The sequence below is a fragment of the Aquila chrysaetos genome, chromosome 4 (genome assembly GCF_900496995.4).
Source record: "Aquila chrysaetos chrysaetos chromosome 4, bAquChr1.4, whole genome shotgun sequence".
In the NCBI taxonomy this organism is placed as follows: Eukaryota; Metazoa; Chordata; class Aves; order Accipitriformes; family Accipitridae; genus Aquila; species Aquila chrysaetos.
In genome coordinates, this window is record NC_044007.1 from 64,134,317 (window position 1) to 64,158,511 (window position 24,195).

Sequence of the window (24,195 nt, forward strand, 5' to 3'; positions counted from 1 at the left end):
TGTCTGCCGCCGGTTTTCTCGGCAGGACCGGCGGCAGATGCGGGCGGTTACCGGGCCCGGGAGGTCACGGCCTCCCCCGTTATCCCTGGACGCCTGCCGATAGGGCCCGGCGGGATCCCTGCAGCGCCGGCGGCCGCCTCGCGCGCAGCCCCCTTCCGCCCGCCCCGCCCCGCCGCCGCGCGCGCGGCGGTTGCTCGCGCCGAAGGCGGGAGGCGCGCGGCTGCCTCGGCGCCCCGCGTAGGCCGTGAAGGGAGGCGGCTTGAGGAGCGTCCCTGTCAGAGGTGCTTCGGGACGGCTCCTCAAATCCTGCCGGCTGCGGTAGGAGCCCTGCCTGGGGAGAGCTCTCCCGCGGGGCTTGAGGCGAGGGTTCCCTGGGACATCCCCCCTGCCTTGCCTTGTGGGCTGAGGGCACGGGCGACGGCGCCTTCCCCTTCTCTTGGCGATGCCCTTTCACCCACCCGCAGCCCTGGTTTTCCTCAGTGGTGTTGAAGCTAAACCCTGGTTCTTTCACTCTGGCCTCAGATGGGTTCGATGGCTTGCTTTGCTCGTTGGGCTGGCCGGCATGGGTCTCCCTGTCCCCGTCATTACTGGCGCTGGGTCACACCTGTATGCTGCTTGGGTTCCTCAACAGCAACAGCCCCGGGTACACGCTCTGGCGTGATTAGAAGACGGGGGTTTTTGTGGGGTTTGTTTACAGCATAACGTTAGTGACATAAAATTTACCTAGTGTGACCTGTCAAGGCACCTGTCCTCAAAGCTGGTGCTTAGGTAGTTGTTTTGTATCCTGTGCATGTGCTGTTAGTTATCTGTGTGAAGGACAGCTTCATACTTCCTCGCTGAATGCCACCACGATCTTTAGATCCTGCCTCTAGTTCATTACAGTCAGCCTAATGGGAAGAGTGGCTACCATCCCTCACAGCTTGGTGGTGTTCTCGGCTTTAATAAGGAGGCTCTTCACTCCATCTTCCAGGTCGTTACTGAAAACAACAAATATCACGACCAAGCTCTGTGATTTACCTGTCTGTTTTGACAGAAAGCCAGTGATAGCCATTCTCCAACTGATGTCCTGTTCAGCTTAGCAGGAGCTCTGTGGTGGTTTCAAGTTCATGTGTTGTGATTATCGGCATCTAAAGATGTAACTTCTCCCACACACATTAAGTTCTTCTACTTGTAGAGAAGGCAGTTGGGTTTATTTCCTATGATTTGTAACTGGTAGTTCTATGTTAACTGGTACTTCTCTCTTTACGCTCTCCCCGAAGGGAGAAGCCATTAGCAAGCACTCTGTCCCATTAGCTTTTGAGATGACTGGGAAGATTTAACTTGCGCTGAATACAGCCAGTGGTTCCCACAGGGGTATTGGCCTCAAACAGCAAGCGGATCACTGGAGCGTTGCAGCATGTGTTTGACAACATCTTCACCACAAAAATCCCCGGTTGGCCATTTAGGTTTCTTTTAAACATTATGAAAGATGGGGACCCAGCCTTTCTTTTCTGTGTTTGCAAAGGGACAAGATTTTTTTCTCATTTGTTTAAAATAGTTCTTTCCCTTAAGCTGTAAGCTTTTGGAATTCTATAATGAAGTGATAGTCTTGGCTGGCATTTTTAAAAAAACTACTTTTCATGATTGCTAGAAAAAACTTGAAATGTGTTTTCCTTTAAGGGTAAGAAACAAGGAAACATGTTATTTTCTTTTAAATTACAGTTATAAAACACTGACCTTGTGATTTTTCTAGGATATGACTGAGGTTAATCTTTTGAATGTGTTACACTGTAAGCAAGGCAAAGCAAAATCGGAACAGCAAAGTTATCTTTGACATTGTTCCTCAAAAAATGTTTCCAGTTCATCATGTTTTGATCACGATTTGCAAAATTGCTTTTCAGGTGCATACCTGGTGACTTCATAAAATTTGGAAACAAAATACGTATCACTATCTTCACTGCCCTGGTAAGACCATTTCCCAAAAGGTTTTTAGGATTTGGAGGGGGGAGAACTATTAAAACAGCTTTTTCTGGTGTGCAGTGTTTGCTCCTGGCTTTTTGTAACAAACAGACTTTCCACCTGCCTGTTTTTCTTTGAAACACTTTGTTTGAGAAAGGTGCTATAGTTAAAAGGTGTATTTTCTTTAAATAATGAAATGTTAGATGTTCTTTTCTGTCATAAATAGTCTAGTTCCTTTACACTGAGCCTGGCCTGTGCTGCAACACATAGGAGCATACAATGGGCATCCAACAGGCCAGGTAACAGCCATGACTTCGTATTACTCCCACTCACATGAATTTTGTTAGTACTGCATCAAAGGATCACATTCTCAGTCTGAAATTCTGTTTTTTTCGGTTCTTCTTTCTGGTGCTTTTTAGGAAGTTCCAAAAATGATGGAGTTGCAGCACATCTGCTCAGTGGTGTGACAGTGAACATACATATACTCTGTATTCGGACTTTGTGTGAAATATCAGATCATGTGCACTTCAAGATAATGATTGTGGCCTGAGCCCCAAACTGCCTCATACTCTTGAACACAAAATATAGTCAATAATTTCTATTATAAGGCAAAGCTTAGATGTGAGAGACAGCTTTGGTAGAACCACTATATGTCTAATCACATTCCACTCCAAATACCAGCTATGTTTTCTTCATCTTTTGATAAATATTTAGGAGCGTACCTATTAAAAATTCCCACCAAGACAAAATGCTGTTCTTCATACATTTCTCCTTTGAGAGCAAGAATGGGAGAGCACATTGTCTGTGTTCATTATTAGTCATATACCTGAATGTCATTCTGGATTAGTATGGCTTTCAGCCTGGTGTAAGACTGTACTCAGTTCTGCATAGGTTAGAATATGGTGTTCACCTCATTTGAGGTGAGGTCATTTGAGAAGAGGGGTGGATTTAGGCAGGGAGCACACAAGCTCTCTGTACCACTTGGAAAGGAGCCTGCTGTGGGGAAAAAGGAAAAGATTTCCAACATCGTTCCGTGTTTCTGTGGTTTTCATTCTCTCCGGCAGGCCAGCCTTGGTCTTTGTATGACTTAGTGAGGAGATTGCTGTTGAGCTCCTGGGAATTAAACTTTCTCGCCAGACAGGAGGGGACCAATATTGCAGAGGGATTCCTCAGCTCCTGGATCCCAGATATATTCCAGCCCCAACCTAGACTGAGAAGAAGGTGGAAGGGATGCTTTTGTCATTGTCTTTACTCTGACTATTTTGACTCTTGTAAATAATTATTTTTTCAAGTATAATGCATTATTTATAGCAAAAGTATATTGAGCTGTCTGGTTTAGTTGACCAAATCATGTTATATTCCCTACCTAACCTTAATCAGAAGGTAATTGATTATTCATTTACCTGGTACCATATACTTCTGAAGTTCTGGAAACAAATACCTGCCTTATAAAATTGAACTAAAATTTTTCTTTCAAGACCCAAGTGCTGCTTTGAGGCAATCAACAATATAACATGAATGACACCAGGCACCAGTCTCTGTTCTTTGTCAGTCTGCCAGAGCTACAAAAACTCTGTGCCACTACAGTAACACTGAGTTCTCAGATACCGGAAACTGAGACAAGGAATACACAGATAAAGATTTGCAGGTAAAGAGTTTTGAGGGTTATTATTTTCAGAAGCTGTTTGTGGTTGTTATTGAAAGATTTTATTAGCAGTACTGGAGTTAACCGTAATAAAATCAGCAACATTCTTACCAGCAGCAAACAGTATAAAATTGTTCAAAATAGGGGTGGTTTTTTCGTGGGGGACTTGCTGGCTATTGGGGAAAAAACCACATTTCTATTATGTTTTAAGTGTCATCAGCTAAAACTAACAAGGCCACCCACTTCAAATTAATAAATAGTTAAAATTAATCTGTGTTCACACACAAAGTTGGAATGCTTTAGGAACATCTTTTGAGTTATTGCATCGCTTTATGTAGGTTGAGACGGAGTGAAAAGAATACTCGGAAAGCATATGTACGCTCCTTAGTGTTCACCAAGCGTTACGTCATTCCCTTTAATAGGAAAGCGAAGAAATGAGAAATTCTGCCAAAATAAACGCTTTTGGAGAGTTCTATTCATGTGCCAAAGGCCTGTAGTCTTTGTAGTCTTTGTCTTAGACCACTGTGGGTGGGTTAAGAGCAAGTAACTTGGACTAGTCCAATATATTATACTGAACCACTGGAAACCAATTAAAAGTGGAATGTATTATGTTTGCAGAAGGTGAGGAAAATAAATTTAAGCTAGGAAAATCAAGTATGGAAAATTATTTTGGAACATTTTTCTTTTTTTTTTTTTTAATAGACAGTTATTATTCCTGCATCAAGACATCCTTTCTGCACCTGTTATTGGAACACTAAATCAAGTTTCAGTTGTAATGGCGGTCAGTATCAGTGTGTAAATAAGTATATGTAGTTACATAATATTAGGATGAGCGGAATGCATCTCATTCAAAAGAGAGAGGCAGCAATATGTTCTACTGAGATAAAATAATAATTTGACAGAGTTCAGTAAGTTTGATGGAATTTAACAAAGTTTTAACAGTGGTTTGACAAGGTTCAGTAAGTTTGATGACAAGGTTCGTCTTATTAATTACTGCATGGAACAAACACACAAAGGAAAACTAAGTTAGAATGACTCATACAGAGACCAGAGGTGTGAAGAGTAAAGAAGAACCTCCCGTTGAATCGTGAGGTTCAGAGTGGACCCCCTTGCTTTCTAAACTCCTTTTTGGAGCCTAGGTGTGGCTGGATCCGATGTTGGTCTCAGACTTGATCAACGGTTCATGTCTAATGGAATTATCCATACAATGTTTATAATATCTGAGTAGCTACATGGATTAGTAATGCTTCATAGCATGCTATCAGTCACTTACCAAGGATTTGTCATGGATAAGGGATCTTTCTGCCTTAGGTCAGAAAGGATCTCTTAGTCTCAGGTAAAGAATCTCTAACCTTGAGAGGCATCCCTGCCTAAGGGGAGAGTCACCTGACATGCAGGCCAGCTGCCTATCAGGGAGAGCTCAAATTGGGCCCATCTTGATTTTAATATTTATAGGGTGAAGTAGTTGGCTGCTAGTCGGTAGTGTAGACAAGACAGATATCTTCGGTTTAGCTCTTATATCTTATTCTGTACTTTGTTTATCTTGTACTTTTGGGTTTTGAAACCACCTTTTGAAATGTTCTTCAAGACACCTCCACTCCCTTGTACATGAGCCAGGGGCTTTCCAGCTCACAAATTCACCCCAAGGACTTGAGGCCTATTGCTTCTTGGTCAGCCTGAACCAAAGTACGGCTAGGAGTCAAGTGTATCCATCACACGTACATGCATGTTTCTCTAAGAAGTGTTTTCTTTGACGATCAAGGATTATGTCATTTAAAGCAAACTTTTATTTTTGTGCATTAGTAATGTAGATGGCAGCTTATGTCTTCAACTCTTTTGATAAAATGGCCTTTTCAGATGGTGAACCCTTTGTGGAACAGAATGGACTCATTTGGTAAGATGCCACCCAATTCACGATGAGAGCAGCAGGGGCAGAGTTCTGCAGTGTTGTTGTGGGCAGTTGTTTGCTTCCTTGTTAATGTATCTTTCACTGGAAATGAGATTACGCTATGACGAATGCCTGAACTAATTTTGATTATCATTCTCCTTTAAAATACAGGATATGGTGTTTGCTTTAACTATTCCTTAGCCTGTTTTTCTTTGACAAAGTCACGGATGGACCAGAATTTAATTTATCATTTCCTAAAACACCCCTTAATTTCAGACACTTAATTTTTTTTTTTTTATTTTTAGATACCATTTTACAAATCAGGAATATGCCAAGCCTACATAGAGAAACAAGGAGCTTCTGTAAGTGCTGAAAGATGTCACAGCTCTTAAGATTGTTACACTTGTCTGCAATTGCTGTTGCCAGAGATGAGTATTTTTTGTAGAGCATACAATTTGCACTACAGAAGCCAAGTGTCAGGGCAAAAAAGGCTGTCCCATAGACAACATGTCTCTTATGAACCTGGGTATGGTAAGTATACTTTGTCAGAGTCAAAAGTTTTAAGAAGTTCCTAAGCAATTTCACTACATTTCTCTGCTGCAGTGGGATCCTGATCCTGCTCAGGGTCGTTGGGGTTTGACCTCGAGGCAACGACAGACCTGCCCTTAGGGCCAAAGACCTGCAGGTCTCCTGCTGGTGTCACCCCCTCTGCATGTGCTCTGTAGGTTCCACAGGTGGGGGTGTTCAGACAGCTGAACTGACTCCCCATTCACGTTTGGGGTTTATCCAGCCTGTATAAGACAGTCTCAGAGAAACAAAACAAAAACATAGAGAAGAAATGGAACCCATGAGCTTAACAGCTGATATGTTTTTAGACCGTTATGCATATGATTTACTATCTTCTGGTATGCAATGTTTGCGGGGTTTATGAATGTACGTGTGGATGCACTAAAATTGCTGCATCAAAAAACTGATTGTAATCAAAGCCAGTAGCTCTCATGATTCATTTGCGCAGCCAGTTGGGTGTATTTTTCTTTGTTTCAAGACATGTAAGTGTATATCTGGATTAGTAAGATGCATACTGTTCAAATATGCTTTCCTTACAAAACTGCTTTATGTTGATACGTGTAACTGACCTGTCATTGTTCGATTTTCCAACACCAGCAGATTAGTAGTACGAAGTATATTTAATAACCATGAGCTGCAAGCAGATCCTTGCAGGATCTCATTGGAAACATCCTCCTGGATGTGTGTTAGTTAACTCTTTTTAACCCATTGTAATTAGTTTATTTTTCTTGACCAATGCTGTCAACAGAAAGCTGTGCAGGACAAGCAAGCAGTAAGGCAAGTCGTACTGCTGGGTGAACAAAATTATGTTTATCTATTGTTCTTGTGATTGCAAGAAAATGTCTCTGGTCTTGAGTTTGACAGCAGAGTTAATACATGTAAACTTCGGATGTTGTGCCTATTGTCTGGAAAGAGATGACTATCTAGTAAAGTACTCCATATAGTCCAATTAGTCTTTTCCCCAAGTCTATTATCAGTGAAAACATTAAATGAATTGTAGTGCACCTTACTTCTATGACGCATGAACTCTAAATGCCTACATCAAATATTGCGCTAACTTTCTCTTGTAGCTAAGTAGATAAAAAGTAAAGATGTGTAACATATACTAGGATTTGGCTCCAAGATGCAGTAGCAGTATCTTTGATTAAATTTTGCCTGAAGCCTTTAAAAAAAAGTCTGTTAAATTATTAATGTATTTTTCTTTTCTCACTGATGTTATTAGCTGGAAGCACCACAAACAGTTAGTCCAGCCATTCTCCAAACCTGTCTCTCCTACACGCTTACAGCCAGACTTGCACCCAGATGGAACAAGGCTGGTCATCTCTTGGTGCAAGGTATTTGACCTATCTGGGTCAGGGATCAAGCATTTAGTTTTCAGTTCTTTATTGTTGCATTTATTTTCCATAATTTAATTTCCATCATTAATTCATTTCCACCATTATTTAGTTCATTATATTAAATTATTTCATTCATTTATTTATCCTATGATTTTTTTCTTTGACTGCATTTTTATTGTTCCTTTATCCAAGTTCGATGATTCAAGTTAACAATCTGAATGGACATATCATTCACTTTTTCATCTTCTTTCTCATCTTTGAAATAATTATTTCAACTGAATGCAACATACCAGATTAATAATTTCCAAACCAAATATTGTTGGACAGTAAATGTCTTCTAAAAGTTGGGCCTGTTTTTCAGATTCATGCTTTTATCAGTGGCACTTCTGCACGTAGTTTGCATGCTCTTCTAATACAGAAGTGTTTTTCTGTCAGACCATCTCCTTCTACGAAGCTCTGTCTTTTTAGATGGTACTTCCTTTGCCTGACATCTCTCTACTAACTCCTGTGTAGGATAAATGTGAATTACCAAAGTGTGGAAAAACAGATGTGTTTCAGATACTGTGGTGTGCTCTTGTTAAGTACAGCAATTGTATAGATCATTCCAAATATACATTGAGAAAAGTGTATATGTTATTGTCTTATTTCCAGCCACAATATTAACAGTATCCTGTTTCAGTATCTTCAAAATATATAGTGCTCTGAATGAAATCAACTTATTCAGGAATAGCACCTAGAAGTAGAGGGGTAGATGGTAGCTGGTATAAAACTGATTTAAATGAAAGACATTGACTAACAGCAATGCGACCCTGCTACATGCAGCTTGTCTAATCATATATGTTGCTAAAGCTGGGCAAAACTGATGATATATGGTAAAATATGTAGTAATACTATACAGATTTGCTTTAGAAGCTGAGAAATTTAATAACTGTTAGTCAATTAAAAATAGTTCAATGTATAAATTCCTTACTGGGAGGAAAAAATGATGTATAAATTGCTGTCCACTAATATACTTTCATATATCTTTCTTTTTTTTATAAGAGGTTAATAAATCAGTGAAAATTTAATTGATAGAGGGGGTTTTCTCTCCTTAAAAGGAACAAACCTTTCAGCGTTCATAGCACACACAAACAAAACTGTGTGATTTCTCCTTTTTTTTTTTTATTGCATTAAGACATTTGGCATATGGTTTAGAAAATAATGTCTATCTATTTTATTTATTAAGGTAAAGATTTTTTGTCTCATTCAGGAAGGCAAAATGCTGTTGGTAAGTACATATTTTGTTAATGGTAAACTTGTGAGAGCAAGGTATAGTTATGTACTTTCATACTGGCATGATCTTGGTATTACCAACACAATGTCTTTTTGTATTTCATTCTGAAATATTGTCTGTCAAAATACACTTGATGGCAGATGATGCTCTGTATGTAATAGTTGTCAGCTCAACTACACCTTTGAAAATTTACCCACAAAAAAAGTAATTTTCCTACTGTTAATCTACAGCCATAGATTGAAATTTACCATTTAAAAGTTATGATTATTACAATTAAATGCACTTGCCTCAAATTATGTGTCTTGCAAGTGATGTGAAAGTTCCATAAAAACAGATAGGAAAACGAGCTAAAGTGACTGTCCTGTATGTACTACCTTTGCTGTTCACAAAAGTCACAAAACATGCTGCTTAGCTGTTACAAAAATTACAAAGTAATATCTTTATTCCACTATAAAAGTCAAAGAGTACATTGGGGGATGTTGGAGCCTAAATTTGTAACAGGGACATATGTTGAGGAATGTAATACATTTAGTCCCTATGCTGCTGCTTGCTCAGAGCTGGGTGAATGTTCCGGAGATGTGTCAGTAAATGCTTGCCTTGCTCATATAGTCTTTCCTATTGACCACTTCTGGATGTGTAATACTGGGCTAGATGACTCAGTACAGCCAATGTTTGTAAGAACTACATTGGCTTTGAAAATGGCTGTTTGTGTATCAAGGATGTGAGTATCAAGCATCCAGTTGCATGGACAGCCATAAGTTCCTAGGGAGGTGTACTGTATGGATGGTAATTCATTATTATTTTAATTTTTCACAGTTAAAATGCACTTAATTTTAATTTCCATGCTGAGGAAGTCTAGCCTTTTGATTTTCAAATGCAGCATTTTGACTAACAATTACTTTAAATAAACATTTGGTTTAGCTTTCTGTCCAACAGATGAACTGTAGTTCAAAACAGGGCTTTGCGCTTTGTTTTTATTTTAGTTATAGACCTCAATGTATCAGAGAGACAGCTTTGCATCAGTGTGGAGCCTTGCTCAATTCGGTTGCCACCCCCTGAGGTATATTTTCTATTTTTGTCTTATTAATCTTTATCTTCTTTTCTGTTAGGTGACTTGCAATTAACATGATGGGGCTAGAAGTGCTTATTTCTGATTGCATTATGACAGTAATCATATTCATTGAATATCTGCATCTGTTATAAGTGCATAACATCCATATAATATCTATATTGATGAATTCTAGCAAGCATTGTAAAATTGAGATTCTAGTCTAAGAGACCTTTCAAAAAATGCTAGCAGAATATAGTAGTGAAGCGTGTTCATGATTCTAGATTTCCTTCTAGCAGTGTTTTCTAGAAAAGGCATTCACTATCTCACTGTAACACATAGACAGTTTTGAGTAACATCTTAAAAGCAAAGCTACAGGTAAGTTGTCAGCACTATATTTAAAGTTCCTGTATATAATTATTCTGGAATCTGCTTCCTTTTCTATGCAGCTTCCAAAATACTGGAGCAGCCTGGACTATGCTGCTTGTAAGCATAATTAATAAATTGTTTAAGAAATCATGGTTGAGGTTGAAAAATTACCATCCTTTGTGGCAGCCATGTCACCTTTGTTGAATATGTCCATACATACAGGGGCATATTTGTCAGGCTTGCTGGTTTCTTCCAAAATAAGTATTTCTGATCCAAAATCTTCTTTCTTAGAATAGAAGAATAGGATTTCTTCTGTGACCTAGTTGGACAGCATAAACATTAATGCTATCTATAGGAATCCAGTTCCAGAATTACACAAAGCAATGATGGAAGCTATCATGATGTGGCTTCATTATCAGTTTGATCATTTTAATACTTTTCTAAAACAGAAATGGCCAGATTTTCTTGTCAGTGAATAAATGCAAACCCTGGTAGACCATAGAGAGAGAAAATGTTTCTCAAATCTCAGTGTTTGATTGATTGGCCTCTACAGTCAAATATTTTCACATTGTGAAAATGTGTGGTGTTTTCTGACTTCTCACAGGGTGAAACTATATGTCCCATTAATTCTGTTGCTTGGATCTTTGCACTTGATTAGGCAAAGTGGCATACACAGTTACTGGACTGTCAAACATGGGTTTCTGATTTGAACTTTAAAAAATGTGCATGGAAGTGAGACAGTTCTTAGTTTGATAAAATTCCTTCTGTACTCTTACTTATTAAAACACTTCAAATAAAGTTTAAATCTCACTGATTTAAATAACCTTTAAACCTTGTACTGACATAACTCTTGGAAGTGTAGGCTGTAATATAAGATAGTGTGCAATTTGATAATGGGAATATCTTCTGAAATGATCAGTCTGTGAGAGCTGACAAAAGAATAATAATGTATAAGCTTCAGTGTATTGTGATACACAATTATTTTGGAAAATTTTAATTTCGTACTGCTGTAGAATTATTTGCAACTAACTTATTTTTTCTGTTTTAAGCTGGGAGATTTTGATATTTCAGCAAACACCTTAAAGCTGTTTGACAGCAATGAAAATACAGTTATTCACCAACATTCCATATTAAGTAATTGGTGCTATGTTTTGCCAAGGTAGGAGTCGGTTTACATTTCAGCAGAAACAAACATTTCCTGGAATGTTTCCCATATGAATTGTGAATTTGATACTAGTGATAAGAACACTTTTGTTTTACAGTCTGTTTTACATTCAGGAATCTTTCTTTTTTAGTTTTATGGTCTCAATGTTACAGAAAATGAGAAAAGTTAATCAGTGAATCATAAATTACACATTTAAATATTATTTCAATTTTAGTAATCTGCTACATCTGTGATATGCAAGAGAATTAATTTTTCTGAAATATTATTTTAGCAGAAAGTGTCAATATAAAGAAAAAAACATATTTCCAGCTTTGCCACAAACTACCTCTATTTTCACCTATGATGTTAATCATAAAAATATGAGATGTAATGATATATTTGCTTTTGTTCTACATTCACTGGTAGTGAGTATTACAGACAAGAGAAAATTAGACTTGTAGGTGCCAAGTTCTTTTCCATACTTCAGGAAATAGTGCTATTGTTCTGTCATAAACTTATGAGCTAAAGGTACTAGTCCTCAAAACATAAAAATAATCCATAAATACTTTCAATGCCAAAAATTATTTGCTTTTTTTTCCCCAAAAAATCAAATATATTTTCAGCTGAGTTTTATGACACCCTTTCTAAGCATCCCTTCTTTACCTATGCATAGCATGAAAATGGGTCAGATCATAAACATCAGCCACATAATTCCTCCAGAATCTCCTTTCCGTTCATATAAAGAATTTCAGATACACTGGAAGAATCTGGTAAGAAACAATATACACTGCTTTCGTTTTTCCCTCCCTTTTTTTACCTATTGAGTTTGTATTTGTAATACACATTTGTGGTTTTTTTAAAGTATGGATATATTCTTCCAGAGGATCTTGAAGAGACAAAAATATACTTCAGTGTTTACTTCAAACCAATAGGGGAAAGGTTCTTTACGTATCCTTTCAGAATATTTTTGTTATGTTTCCTCTACTACACTTCTAGCAAAGGTCTAAATTTTCATTTTTGAATGTGCCGCATTTTCTTCTTCCATAATTTTGTAGAAGTCAGTAGAGAATTGTTTCACTAGAAAAATTGGAACAGAATATTTAGTCAAGTCTCTTTGTCCTAGTATTGAATAATAGTAAGTCAAATAGAACAGTTTTCTTCACAGCTTCTGTAAACATGATAATGCCACTCTAAATGGTGATGTGAAAGGAAGAGTTAAATTCCTGTAAGAATATGGCCAACAAAGACTTGTTTTAAAGAGAATTTTCCTGCTAGGAAAGACTAGGCTAAGGATTACTTATACTGAGTAATCTTTACTGTGGTAGGTTAGTATGGTATAATCATGTTGAAGTCCTGTAACTTTATAAGCTTCAGTCCCTTCAGAAAATAAGTGCTTTTGTTCACCTTTTTGAAAAAGCTTTAGGCATGTTCATGCTTTCTTCTCAACGAAGATGAATCATAATTATAGACATGTAAAGAAGCTTGTTATGTATCCCTGAACACTTATTCAGGTACCCTTTAAGTTGCATTCGAAGTCAGCCAGTGCAGTATTTCCCTAGAACAGATTCAGAAAGTGTGTTGAACTCTTTTCTTTCTGACATGAAGTGTAATCTTTCACATATATGTGGATTTCCAGTGAAGATGACAAGTAAAGCACTTTATGCTACAGAGGAACTCTTCAGGGCTCCGGTGCGTGTACCTTTTTTTTATAAACATATTAATGGCATGTACTTTGTTCACGGTATGAAGTGGTCTTTATCATATTCAGAACGCAGTGAGAGCATAAAACTATGCTTTTCACAACAAACAACTATCAACTATGTAACTTTTAATTAAAAGTGTAATTAAATATGATATTGCTATTTGCCATTGTTATGTTGTTGTTCACATCACAAATACATTAAAAAATTGGACTTAGTGTTAATTAGTTGATATCAATATTTGCAATTCTATAGACCTTATTTTACAGTGGATATCCAGAACTTTCTCACACCTTTTCCATAATAATAACAACAATAACAACAACAATAAAATTATTATTATTAAACTAAAAAAAAAAAAACCCAAGAAAAATGCAAAGTTCTGTGGACTTACACATTTAAAAACACTCAAGCTGTAAGATTTACTCCATGGCTGGTGATGGAAAAGAGGCAAGCAACGAAAACTCCTTTAATTTGAAGTTGCGACAAAGGCTGAGACTCAAATTTCTTTGGTAGTAGTGTGTGAAAGAAGAAATGAAGTAATTAATTCTGAACAAAGAATAGTGACAGAAATTGCAGAGATTCTAAAATACTATAATCCTCTTTCAGAAAGCAGTTCCTGTTTATGTCTCTTCAGTGATCAAAGCTAGAATGGCTCCTCTTTGTCATCTGCAGTTTTTATAGACATCCAAACTGTCTTTTGCTCAGAATACAGATGCCTTTAGAAGTCTTAAGAGACGAGGAGCCCTGTCAGTCAAACTCTCTGCAGACCCCCTCAAAAGGGGTAGGCATTACCCAGTTGGAAAGCACTAAACCAAGATAATGACTGTAACTTAAGTCTTTCCTTCTGAGAAATACGATATTCCAGCATAGTTTATAAACAAAGAACTGGGGGGAGGAGAAGACAAATCTTCATTTATAGTGGCAACAAAATATTGTTTAAAAATATAGTTCATTTTAATTCAAAATAGGAAAATGTATGGTTATATATTGTGATGTATATTGGTTGGTATGATATAGTGATGCATTAGGTGGCACTATCAGACTTTTAAATTCAGTTCATTCAATTTAGCAACTCTTGTTGTATTGCAGGAAATAAAATCTAAGCATATGAAATTGGCTGGTGAGATGGTTTGTGTAGTATCTCTAACGCAGGCTCCTCCAAGGAAACAGACTTTGCCTAGAATTTCTTCACCCTGCAGTATGGAAAACAGCCACTGGATGGAGCGTTTGTTCAAAGAGCCAGAAACACACACTTTTCCGAGTAGCCGTAAGGATACAGGAAAGGTTAGCATTGGAGCAATAGAGAAATCAGTGAATAATAGGCAAATACCAGAAGTACCAGAGTTACCAGTTGTGAAATCTTTAGGAATACCTGTAAATTCAGCCTTTGAGCTACCCCCAAAAAAAGTCAGCAAAATTATACCAATTTTCAAAGGAAAGTTGATGCAAATGAATGGAAAGACCACAAATCAAATGAATGGGAAGAAAAGAGAACATGCTGAAAGACATTCACCAATAAAAATTATGGGTGTTTCATCTTCTATGCTGAGTGTGTGCAAGTCTAGCATAACTCAGGTTTACAAACCTGTTCAAAATATGTCAGTCAAAAATCCTACTCATAGCAGCGTACTTCAGGTAATGAATGCAAAAACATACGCGAAACATGGTATACCTGTATTTCAATGGAAAACAGAGTCTGGTGGACAAATGACTAATTCTGATTTTTCTGATAACTCGGCTTTGGGTGGGAATTCAAGTGAAGTCAACCACAAAAAGGCAAATCCTCCTTCTTTTAAGAATGTTGGGTCAGTGCTTCAGAAATCGAACATCAATCAGAGTCTGAATACATATCCATCTCCTACTTCCAGTGCAAGAAGGGGAAAAAAGTTTGCAAGTCAAAATACCACGCAAGTTCTTGAGAAACAACACCAGTCAAAGAAAGTACATTTGCAGATTTGTAAATTAGACGATGAAGTGACAAATTCCAGTTTATCACAGCAACAAACAAAGAGATCAAATGAAGGAGTAGAGTTAAATATTCATGAATCTGTCTTAAATGATACAGTGTGCATCTCCAAAAATGAAGAAAATAAAGCAGCATGCCACTCTAAGGTCTATATTGCTAAGACAACCAGTCATCATTCCAAGTCTAACTTTGAACAGGTAAGGTAAATAACAGGGCTCATTCTCACTGGTTCTCACAAATTCAGTATGTTCTAAAACAATGTTAGGCAATAAAGAGCATGACTTTCATCATGTTCTACCATCATTCTCAATAGAGTTTTTTAAAATTTCTACCATATAAGTTAATGTTTTCTTCCACTGCTGCTTTTATTCTGAAAGGGAAGATGATTTACTGTGTTGTCTGAGATACATGCTTTTTTATTTGGGACTTTTAAGGTGGGATAATTAGTTTTCCTTTCTTTAAGACAGTTCATCAAGATTTGTGTGAGGTTAACATGGTGAAATTTTTGGTGTTCAGTCTGTCTTCATATGAAAACATATTAATGAACAGCTCCTGAAAGGAATCTCTAACTTTAGCAATTGTGTAGTGCTGACTGCAGTGTGTGTAAGGCATTGTGCTGTTAGACAAACATGGAAGTTTTGAAAATACAAGTTTAATTACAATTTCACTAAAAGCACAAGTAGCAACAGGAAAAATTCCTAGTGGGCATAAAGAAAAAAAATCTTCAGAGTGAGAATGGTTAAGTACTGGAACAAGTTACACAAAGAGGTTGTAGATTTGTTATCCTTTCAGATTCTCAAAACTTGACTGGATGGGGCCTGAAGCAATGTGATCTAACTTTGAATTTAGCTCTGTTTTGAGTAAAAGTTATGATTAGATGAGTGCTGGAGGTAATTTACAACCTAAATTTCTATGCTTCTGTCTGCATTTCAATAAGATAAATAGCTGAGCTGATTTCAGTGCAATTTTTATGAGGATGATATCCCACAGACTGGGCACATGGATGAAATGTGTTGTGCTTATCACTTTTTTCACCTATAAAATGTAATTTGGTAGTTTATTTCAACTTTGTGTTATGAGGGCACCTTTTGAAAAAGTAGGTCATTTTAACAAGTAGAAACATAGTAAGGTTTTTTTGCTAATGAAGGTATAAACTTCTATACTTTAAGATGGTTACAGGGAATGAGTATCTGACATGTGAAACACTGACCTCAAAACTGACTTCCTCAGTCAAGGAGAGCAACATGGAAGCATCTGTAAAGAAGGGTTGTGCCAGAAGAAGACAGGTAAAAGACGCACACACATAGACCCCTTAATCCAGTCTACAAGGACCTGAATTAAGAGATAAAAAGGAATTTTTAATTTTTTTCATTTTAGCATGTTCCAGTTAAAATGGGGAAACCAAGAGATCTTATTGAGCCTGCTCTGGATAAAATTAACCTTAACCAGGATAAAATTAGCCTTAACCATTGGTTATGTTACTGTACTTCAAGGGTGCATTTAAAATATTTGTCTTCTGCAAAAGATACTACTAAAATGAAAACATTTAATGATGTTACTCAATGTAAATATGTTTCTGAAGCAGATTTTCTGATTCTACAGAAAACAGTTTTATCCTGCCCAATATAACTATGGGCATTCTCAATGGCTCTGTAAGTATCTCGTCTTAAGTGCTTGAATTCAGCAACGTTCTGTAGAGTTCCAAAAGGTTATTTGTAATTAATTCTGAGATTTAAAAGTTATATTACCTTAGTTATTAACTTAATATATTTAAGTTGTTACGGTATTACTAGATGGGGGCAGCAGCAGCAATTAGTAAGTTCCTAATATGAATTTTTTTTTTTTTTTAATACTTTTTCCTCTGGACGCTGCTCTAATGATAGTAGTGTGTACTTTTAAATCCCTCTTCAAAATATTTTTTCATGATTCTTAAATATTGCTTTTACCTACCACTGGGCTACACTTCTGTTTCTAATTATCAGTTCTTTAAAACTCAGTTGTATCTTCCATCTCCTTCTCCTTACAACCACATTCTATACGTTTTTACTACCCAGAAATTAGGCCCATTAGAACGAACAGGTCCCAAGTCTCCAATGCTCAGTACAATTGTATTTTCTCACTTAGATATGTATTATTTCTGCTCATAGCCAACTGAAAATACTGTGCAATAATTCTACAGAATAAGCCAGGTGGAAAAGTTGCACACACTTAAGTCCCTTTTCACCCAGGTTCGCTTGCCTTTTATATTTCATTTCAAGCATGACCATCTGAGGTCTCATTACCCATGCTTGATCTGAAGTGCCTTTGCCTAATCAGATGTTGCAATATATATACACTTACCTTGTCAACATAGTTATTAACTGTTGATTAAGAACTTAAGAGTATGTATCCATAATTCAGATTCTTCCACTTAATTTGCATTTTTTAACACTAGATTTTATCTGTTTTTTTTTTTTTTTTATGCTTTTAAAGCCAAATACAAGACAATTCTGTAGCTTTTAATGGTAATTAAAAGAGCATGGTTTGTGCTATCCATGCAGGTCAGAAAGGGCCAGCAGAGCAGCCTCAGGGGCCTGCAGCAGGAACGCACTCATACCCTAGAGCTCAGGCTGCAGCAGGGAAGAGAGGAGTTGGTGTGGGAAACGCCAGCCCAGCTGCTCTGAGCTGGCCTCATCCAACTGCAGCTGGGAAAGGCCCTTCCACAGGGCCACAACTGAGTCACTAGTTCCAGGCCCAGCACCACAATGCTACAGCAGCAGAGTCAGGAGTCAAGTCTTACAAAGAAAACGAGAAAAACAGCAACTAAAAATAACTGTGGTTATAAGAATAACAACCCCAGGGGTCTGAGTACTGAAGGGAGACTTCCGCCATGATACGAATTAAGTGCTGAAGTCCTTTCCCCGCCATGGGGAATGACTCGGCCACACTAGGGCTTGTGAGCATGGAGCTAGCTCTACAGCTTGGGCAGGCTGGTCAAGCAGAGAGCTTGTAGCTGGTCTTGCTGTCCTGTCCTGTCCTAGTCATGAGTCACAAGTGTCCCAGGCCATTCCTCTCCCTCCAGGCAGGCTGAGCCCTGCAAACTACTTTTGGGAAGTGGCAGGAGACAGCAAGTTCTCACTTGCCTGCTGCACTGCCCCTTCAGCACTGCCACTGCTGGAGCCAAGCCAGGTGGATGCACAGCTCTAGGGAAGCTTCAGCTGGAGTCTCAGGAATAGGAGAGGGACTTGTCTATTAACTGGGGTAGGGATGGACTCTCCAATGCTCATTAGTCCCATTCCTCCTCTCTCCAGATTAAAATACAATGGTGCTGACTGGGGACACTGCTAAACACTTCTCTGAAGAGTAAGCCTTTGTCATTATCTCAAGTTTGGACACCAAAAATGATGAGTTGGTTTTGAAAGTCTTGGCTGCCAGCATGTAAAAGGCTATTTTCAAAATAGCTCTGGTTTTAGTTATCTACCCACTGTACATATAAACGTACTTTAAATTATATTTACGTTGCAAAATAGAAACTTGTATTAATTACTTCTCATATCATTCAACTAAGCATTTCACTCAGAAACAACTTTTTAGTTGAGTTGTTAGCTTAGTATTACTGCTTTGTTTGCTTTACTGTTTTTTGCCTTTTTTTTGTTGTTGTTTGTTTGTTTTTTGTTAACAGAAAGAAGAAGGTTATTTGAAGTTAAAGAAAGCCAAAAGAAATAAGCCTTCTATTTAGGATGTTCTGGAGTACTGAAAGAAAACTCTGGGTATGCTCATTACAAATTTTAAATATTTTTCTTTATTAAAATAATATCACATGTCTATAATAGTTCGTACTTTTGGATCATTATAATGATACCAGCTGTCTCCAAAGGAATCACTTTACTAAAAAATGGCTTCTAGAGCAAAATAATGAGGTAACAGAAGCTAAGATTCTTGGTTTTATTGGATACTAGCAAATAAAGCTTTCGGGGTTTTCTGTGAAACAAGCAATGTTAAATACAAAGGCATCTTGTACTTAGTAGAACTTAGAATTTGGCTTAAATTTCTATTTTGATTGGCTCATTTTCTTTCAGACTAAAATAAACCTGGGTTTTGTGCTGCTGAGTTTCATTTGAATCTGAGCTGAGGTTAAAACCATAAACCATTGAAGTGAAGCTATGTGTATTATTTAATATCATTACATGAAATGGGGTGGCTAAATGCTTTTGTGGTGCTAAGATCTAGTCCAAGGACAAAATGGTCCTTCATACAAAATGAATAAATTTAATTTTGTGAACAGATATTTCAACCCACATCGTGGGTGGTTGTCGATAATAATCTTGCAGGATAGAACAAGCTTTTCCTTTGAATATTCCTTTGGATATTAAGGATACATATAGCATATGAAACCTACCAGTTTTATTGACCTAATGCCTATCCAAGTTATCAGTACTAAAACATGCAGGAAAGAGTAGCCTGTACAGTTAACTACTTCAGAGATAAATAGAAGTATATTTATTCAAAAGAAAATATTGATGTAAGCAAGATGATCACACAGACATGACAGCACAAAAATGTATATTATACAAAACAAATAGAAAATCATAGCAATAAAGAACCAAAATATAAACTGTGCATCTTTTAATCTGGCTTTTGGCTTCAACATAAGTGATAACAAGTAGCCAAATGTGCATTTTGTCTCAGAGATTATCTTTATGTCTTTCCTTTCTTTATGTAGATAAATTTCCTCCAGTGAACATATATACCAATTGTCTGCTTTCCCTAAAGAAAGTCCATTGTATGGATGGAAGCTTTGCATATAGGGCCTTCATATCCTATTCTTGCATCTAGCATTTAATCTCTCCTGCTTCAAGCCAGGCAGTTCAGACATGGTCCTTCTTCAGAAGTGATCTGTTTTAGCAATTCAGCATAGGTATCTGTAGGTCCAAAGTCTGTGACTTTCACTGAGGACTGATGAACAGGAATGGTATCTCTCAGAATGGTCAGAACTTTACTTTTTTTACCTAAATAAAAAAATCTAATTTTTTTTCTTATTTATGAGTTAAATGCCACAGGATCAAGTTGATCATGGTGGGTGATGCTTAAACCCTAGAGAGGAAACAGCGTCTTCCATAAAGTGTTTAAAATATGATTTCTAAGAAGCCTATTGGTATGGGTTCTTCATTGGTGTTGATGGTTTAAAAAGAAAACTAGAGCTAAAATAACTTCTGCTATTGGACCAGTGCCTACAATTTTGATTCTGAAAAGCTGTGCTCTGAATTTCTTTATTATGTATTACTACACATGCATTCGGAGTACATGTTTTCATTTGAACACTTGAGAATTACTTGTAAGTTTTCAAATTTACTGTGTAACAAGATTCATGGGTGAGAAGGTCCTACAAAGCAATTCAATGATGTAGTCATCAGGAAAGACTTGGATCTATAATTCATGACAATAAAAACATTTTTTTATCATTATCTTGCAAAAAGGGTCAGTTTTTATGACTAACATGCCAAGTTGCACAGCCTCTTTACTTGTCCAGGAAATCACAACATAATCCTAATTTTTTTCCTTGTTTTGCTGGTGAAAATAGTGGGTATGTTAATAAAGCAATGTGAGAGAAGTATTTAACATTTTAAGAAATTGGACATTTGATTTTAATACTACAACATTCTAATTCATTCTCTGGGGAAGGACTCGGGCTTTTCTTTGGCATAAAAGGAGTAGCTAGATATTAAGCATGAGTTTGAGATAGCCCCTTCCTGCCCCCATATTTAGGGGTCCGGACTATGCTGGGTACATTGTTCTTTTTCAAGGCCATGTAGATTAGGCCAGTGGAACTTCCAAGGCCGCTGAGGTGCCCAGCCCATGGGGTGGGGGCAGGATATCTGCTGCTGAGTGAGCTCTGTAGAGTCTGTTGGGTATGTCTACTAGATTTCCATTGAATTTAATAGGAGTTTTGACATCTAACACATATGTAGAGAGCTAAATGTCTAAATCTGGAGCTCAAAACCATCCCAAGAGTCAGGCTTGAATAGTTATTCAGTTTAAATAAAGATCTGCATGATTACAGAGTTTTCAGAAGAGATTTATAGATTCTTTTTAAGCTATTCTATATTTGCTGTCAAATTAAAAAGTCTCCATGCTTAGTCTTTTATCAATGGAAGTCATCCTATAATTTTCAAGGTCAAAAACTACTATGAAAGGGAAGTTTGGCTTCTAAGACCAATCATAAGAGCAGAGCTTCTAAAGGAGAGTATATGCTAGTACAGAAAGATGTTTTAAAAGAAAGATTTGCATCATTACAAATGTTGGTGCTAGAACAGACATATTCAAAACAGCAGCACTGAAGTCCCCAAGCCTTTTCCACTGGTCTGCATAACTCTTCCTATTGCTCTGCTCCTGTGTTATCATATGATACTGACCTTTGGTTTTAGTTGCCAAAACTCATTTAGCAAATAAGAAGATACAAATTCATCTCATATAGTAATAATAGTATTATTTTACATGAAAGTAATTGCTGCCATTACTGTAAAGATGTTGTATGAATACAAGCTGAAGGCAGGGGATCCACACAACTGGAATTAAGTAAAATTTCTCAGCAGTTTTGCATATAAGGGCTAGAGATCTATTGGACTGTTTCTTCTAAAAGGTGGATTGGCCCAAGCCAACATTTAGGAATTTCTCTTCTGATTAGAAGGCTATGGTACAGAAATTTCAACAAAGCCATCTTTCAAATGCTTTCTTGATGTGAAATATTAGGCCAAAATAATACCTTTTAAGCTATCATATAAATATAATAGCTTGAGCTGGTTTTATGAAGAAACAGTTTTAACTTAAATTTGAAAATATTTGCATGGAAATTGTATGTGGTGAAAATATTTGGGTTTTCATTGAAAAGGGATTCTGAAAATGTTTAGTCTTTCAATGAAAAAGCAATTCCTTTTATGATGGGGGAAAATTCATTTCCTATTCAAATCTAGTAGCAGAAATAACCTTTGGACTGTGTACCATAGTAGGTTGTTGGTACCTAAATACCTGAGACATACTCCAAAAAACAGATGCTATCATAACATTATTGCTGTTATCTTATCCATTTGTCATTGCTGCAGGACTGTTCCAGGTTACGGTTAATCTATTTTACTGCATGGTTGACCATTTAAAAATGCTAAAGAACAGTTTCTTAAGATTCTGTCTCTTGCTTTCTTGTAGAGTTAAGAATGTGGCTTGGCTACCTGATCTCAGCTGGTTAAGAAGGTGTGAATAGACTTCTGCAATCAAAGTACCTTCTTCCAGCACTACAACTGATTGTAATATTTTGAGGGTTTTAAATTTAAAAACCCAGACCTAAGAGGAAGGATAAAGATTTAAGATACCATAGATTTATCAAGAGAGAGAATTCTTTCTTTTTCTGTATAAAAATGCAAACATTTAACTTGAAAGACCTAAATCCAAACTTCATAAACAGACTGCAAATACAAATGTGGAAGTACAGCAACTTTTGTTTGCATATTAACCATACAATTCTGAGTTGTCTTTTGGTTTCTTTTGTGATCTAAACTTCTTCTATGTTTTCCTCCATTCAGGTTCCCAAGAGGGCATTAACATACTTGAGGATCTCTGAGCTTTGTGAATTTTGCTCTGTTTATTTCACATCACTGGTACCTGTTTCTGGATGAAAACCTGAGGGTTAAATACGTACAGTCAAGTGAATAACAACTTCTCCACACAGTTTAATAAGCCTCTAATGAATTTGAAAATTTAGCTAATTGCTTAGTTTTTGAATCACATTATGTCTGTCCTAGTACTTGCTAACACACTTAATCATTCTTCCAAGTTATTTTGAAGTTTCAAGTCTGTCTTTTTGTGATATAATTATATCTAATTCTTTGCTACAGTGTCTGGTCCTCTTTGTTTCATCAGTAAAACATTCCTAAATAACTTTTCCTTGTCAGGTCAGATGGTTAGAAAATAAATGGTACATTTTTTCTTAGGGGAATAATCTGAAGGCTGGATTTGATTCAAGCTTCTTTAATTCTTGTTATAATTTTTAACGAATTTCCATTTTCAGAAATGAAACTGCACTGTAAAAGATTTTTTTAAGTCTAATTGATAACGCCATTCTTCAGCAGTTCATAAAGAATGTGTATAGTTGCCCTTTGAGTAATTTTATCAGCATAAACGTATCTTCAGTGACTTACTTGAAGGTGTAGTTACAAATATATACATATATGCAATTGTTGCCCCATAATCGCTGTTTTTAAGTGAGTATTATCGTGTTACCTGGAAAATAAGAATCAAATGACACACTAGCTCCTAAACTCAAATGATATGAAACTTTAGTTAAACACTTGCTTTGGATATATATTTGCAAAACTTTTTTCCTAAAGGAATTGGTACAATGGAACTTTACGCGCTTTATGAAAACCTTTTTAGGTTTATATTGCTATAGCTGTATTTTTATTTACCTCATTTTTCAAAGCAAGATTTTGCCCTACTACAATGACAACTTTTGGTTTGTTTTGGTTTTTTCTCGAATGGTGACTGTTAACATAGCTCTAATTTAATGGTGCCAGTGTTTAAAAGGAAGTGGGCACTTCAACAACATGTAACTCTCTCATACATAATATAAAAAAATACAAAACAACACAAGTATTACAAAACTTAGAGCAATATGCTCAGCAAGAAATCAAATTATACTTACATTTTGTCTGGAAATTGGTATACAAAACTACTTTTCAAATGCTGTGGATTAGTTATTCTTTCATAGGTTTGACTATATGTACTTGATCTTTTTCTTGTCTTACAGTACGGAAAAGCCTGTAGAGCAGTTGCATTTCTATTACACTATATAAATTAATGCTTCATCTGATGTCTTTCCTATTGTTGCTTTTTAAATGCCTCCGGTTGCCAGCATTTGCCTTGTATTATAATAGAAGTCATTTTGCATTGTCCTTGCATTTTCAAATGTTTACATCATTTTGTGTTATCTATTATAATACTCAAAATACAGAAAATTTAATTATTGCAGATCCAATTTCTTCCATTTAAAATAAACTATTGAACTAGTCATTTGTGCTAAATTGCCAAATACTTCCTAGTCTATGCTGTAAGGGAGGACCCTGTTATTCAACCCCACCCACCCACTCCTTGTAAATGTGTAGTAAGGTGTTGATAGTGAGCAGAAACATGCTGGGTGCAGGAGTGGTGCTGGAAATGCCACTAGTGCAGAGGAAGAATTAGTGCTGTGGCTGCCTGCGGAGGATTTGGCGATGCTGAAGGAACCTTCACTCCTGCCTTACCCTTCACTGTTTATATGGAGGGATTGTAAAAGCCCATCTCAGTTTCTC

The 24,195-nt window shown here is 36.9% G+C and overlaps 1 protein-coding gene across 1 annotated transcript; it reads left to right on the forward strand.

Moving 5' to 3' along the window:
* The first annotated feature begins 2,635 nt into the window (after positions 1 to 2,635).
* C4H18orf63 (chromosome 4 C18orf63 homolog) lies at positions 2,636 to 23,835 on the forward strand. Its single transcript, XM_041123217.1, has 15 exons — positions 2,636 to 3,159; positions 3,417 to 3,586; positions 4,286 to 4,364; positions 5,777 to 5,833; positions 7,261 to 7,372; positions 8,601 to 8,642; positions 9,632 to 9,708; positions 11,115 to 11,224; positions 11,883 to 11,979; positions 12,072 to 12,157; positions 12,721 to 12,898; positions 14,002 to 15,075; positions 16,048 to 16,164; positions 18,540 to 18,627; positions 22,432 to 23,835. Exons 2-14 carry the CDS (start codon positions 3,453 to 3,455, stop codon positions 18,594 to 18,596), a joined length of 2,220 nt encoding a protein of 739 aa, XP_040979151.1. The 5' UTR covers positions 2,636 to 3,159; positions 3,417 to 3,452; the 3' UTR covers positions 18,597 to 18,627; positions 22,432 to 23,835.
* The last annotated feature ends 360 nt before the right edge of the window (positions 23,836 to 24,195 follow it).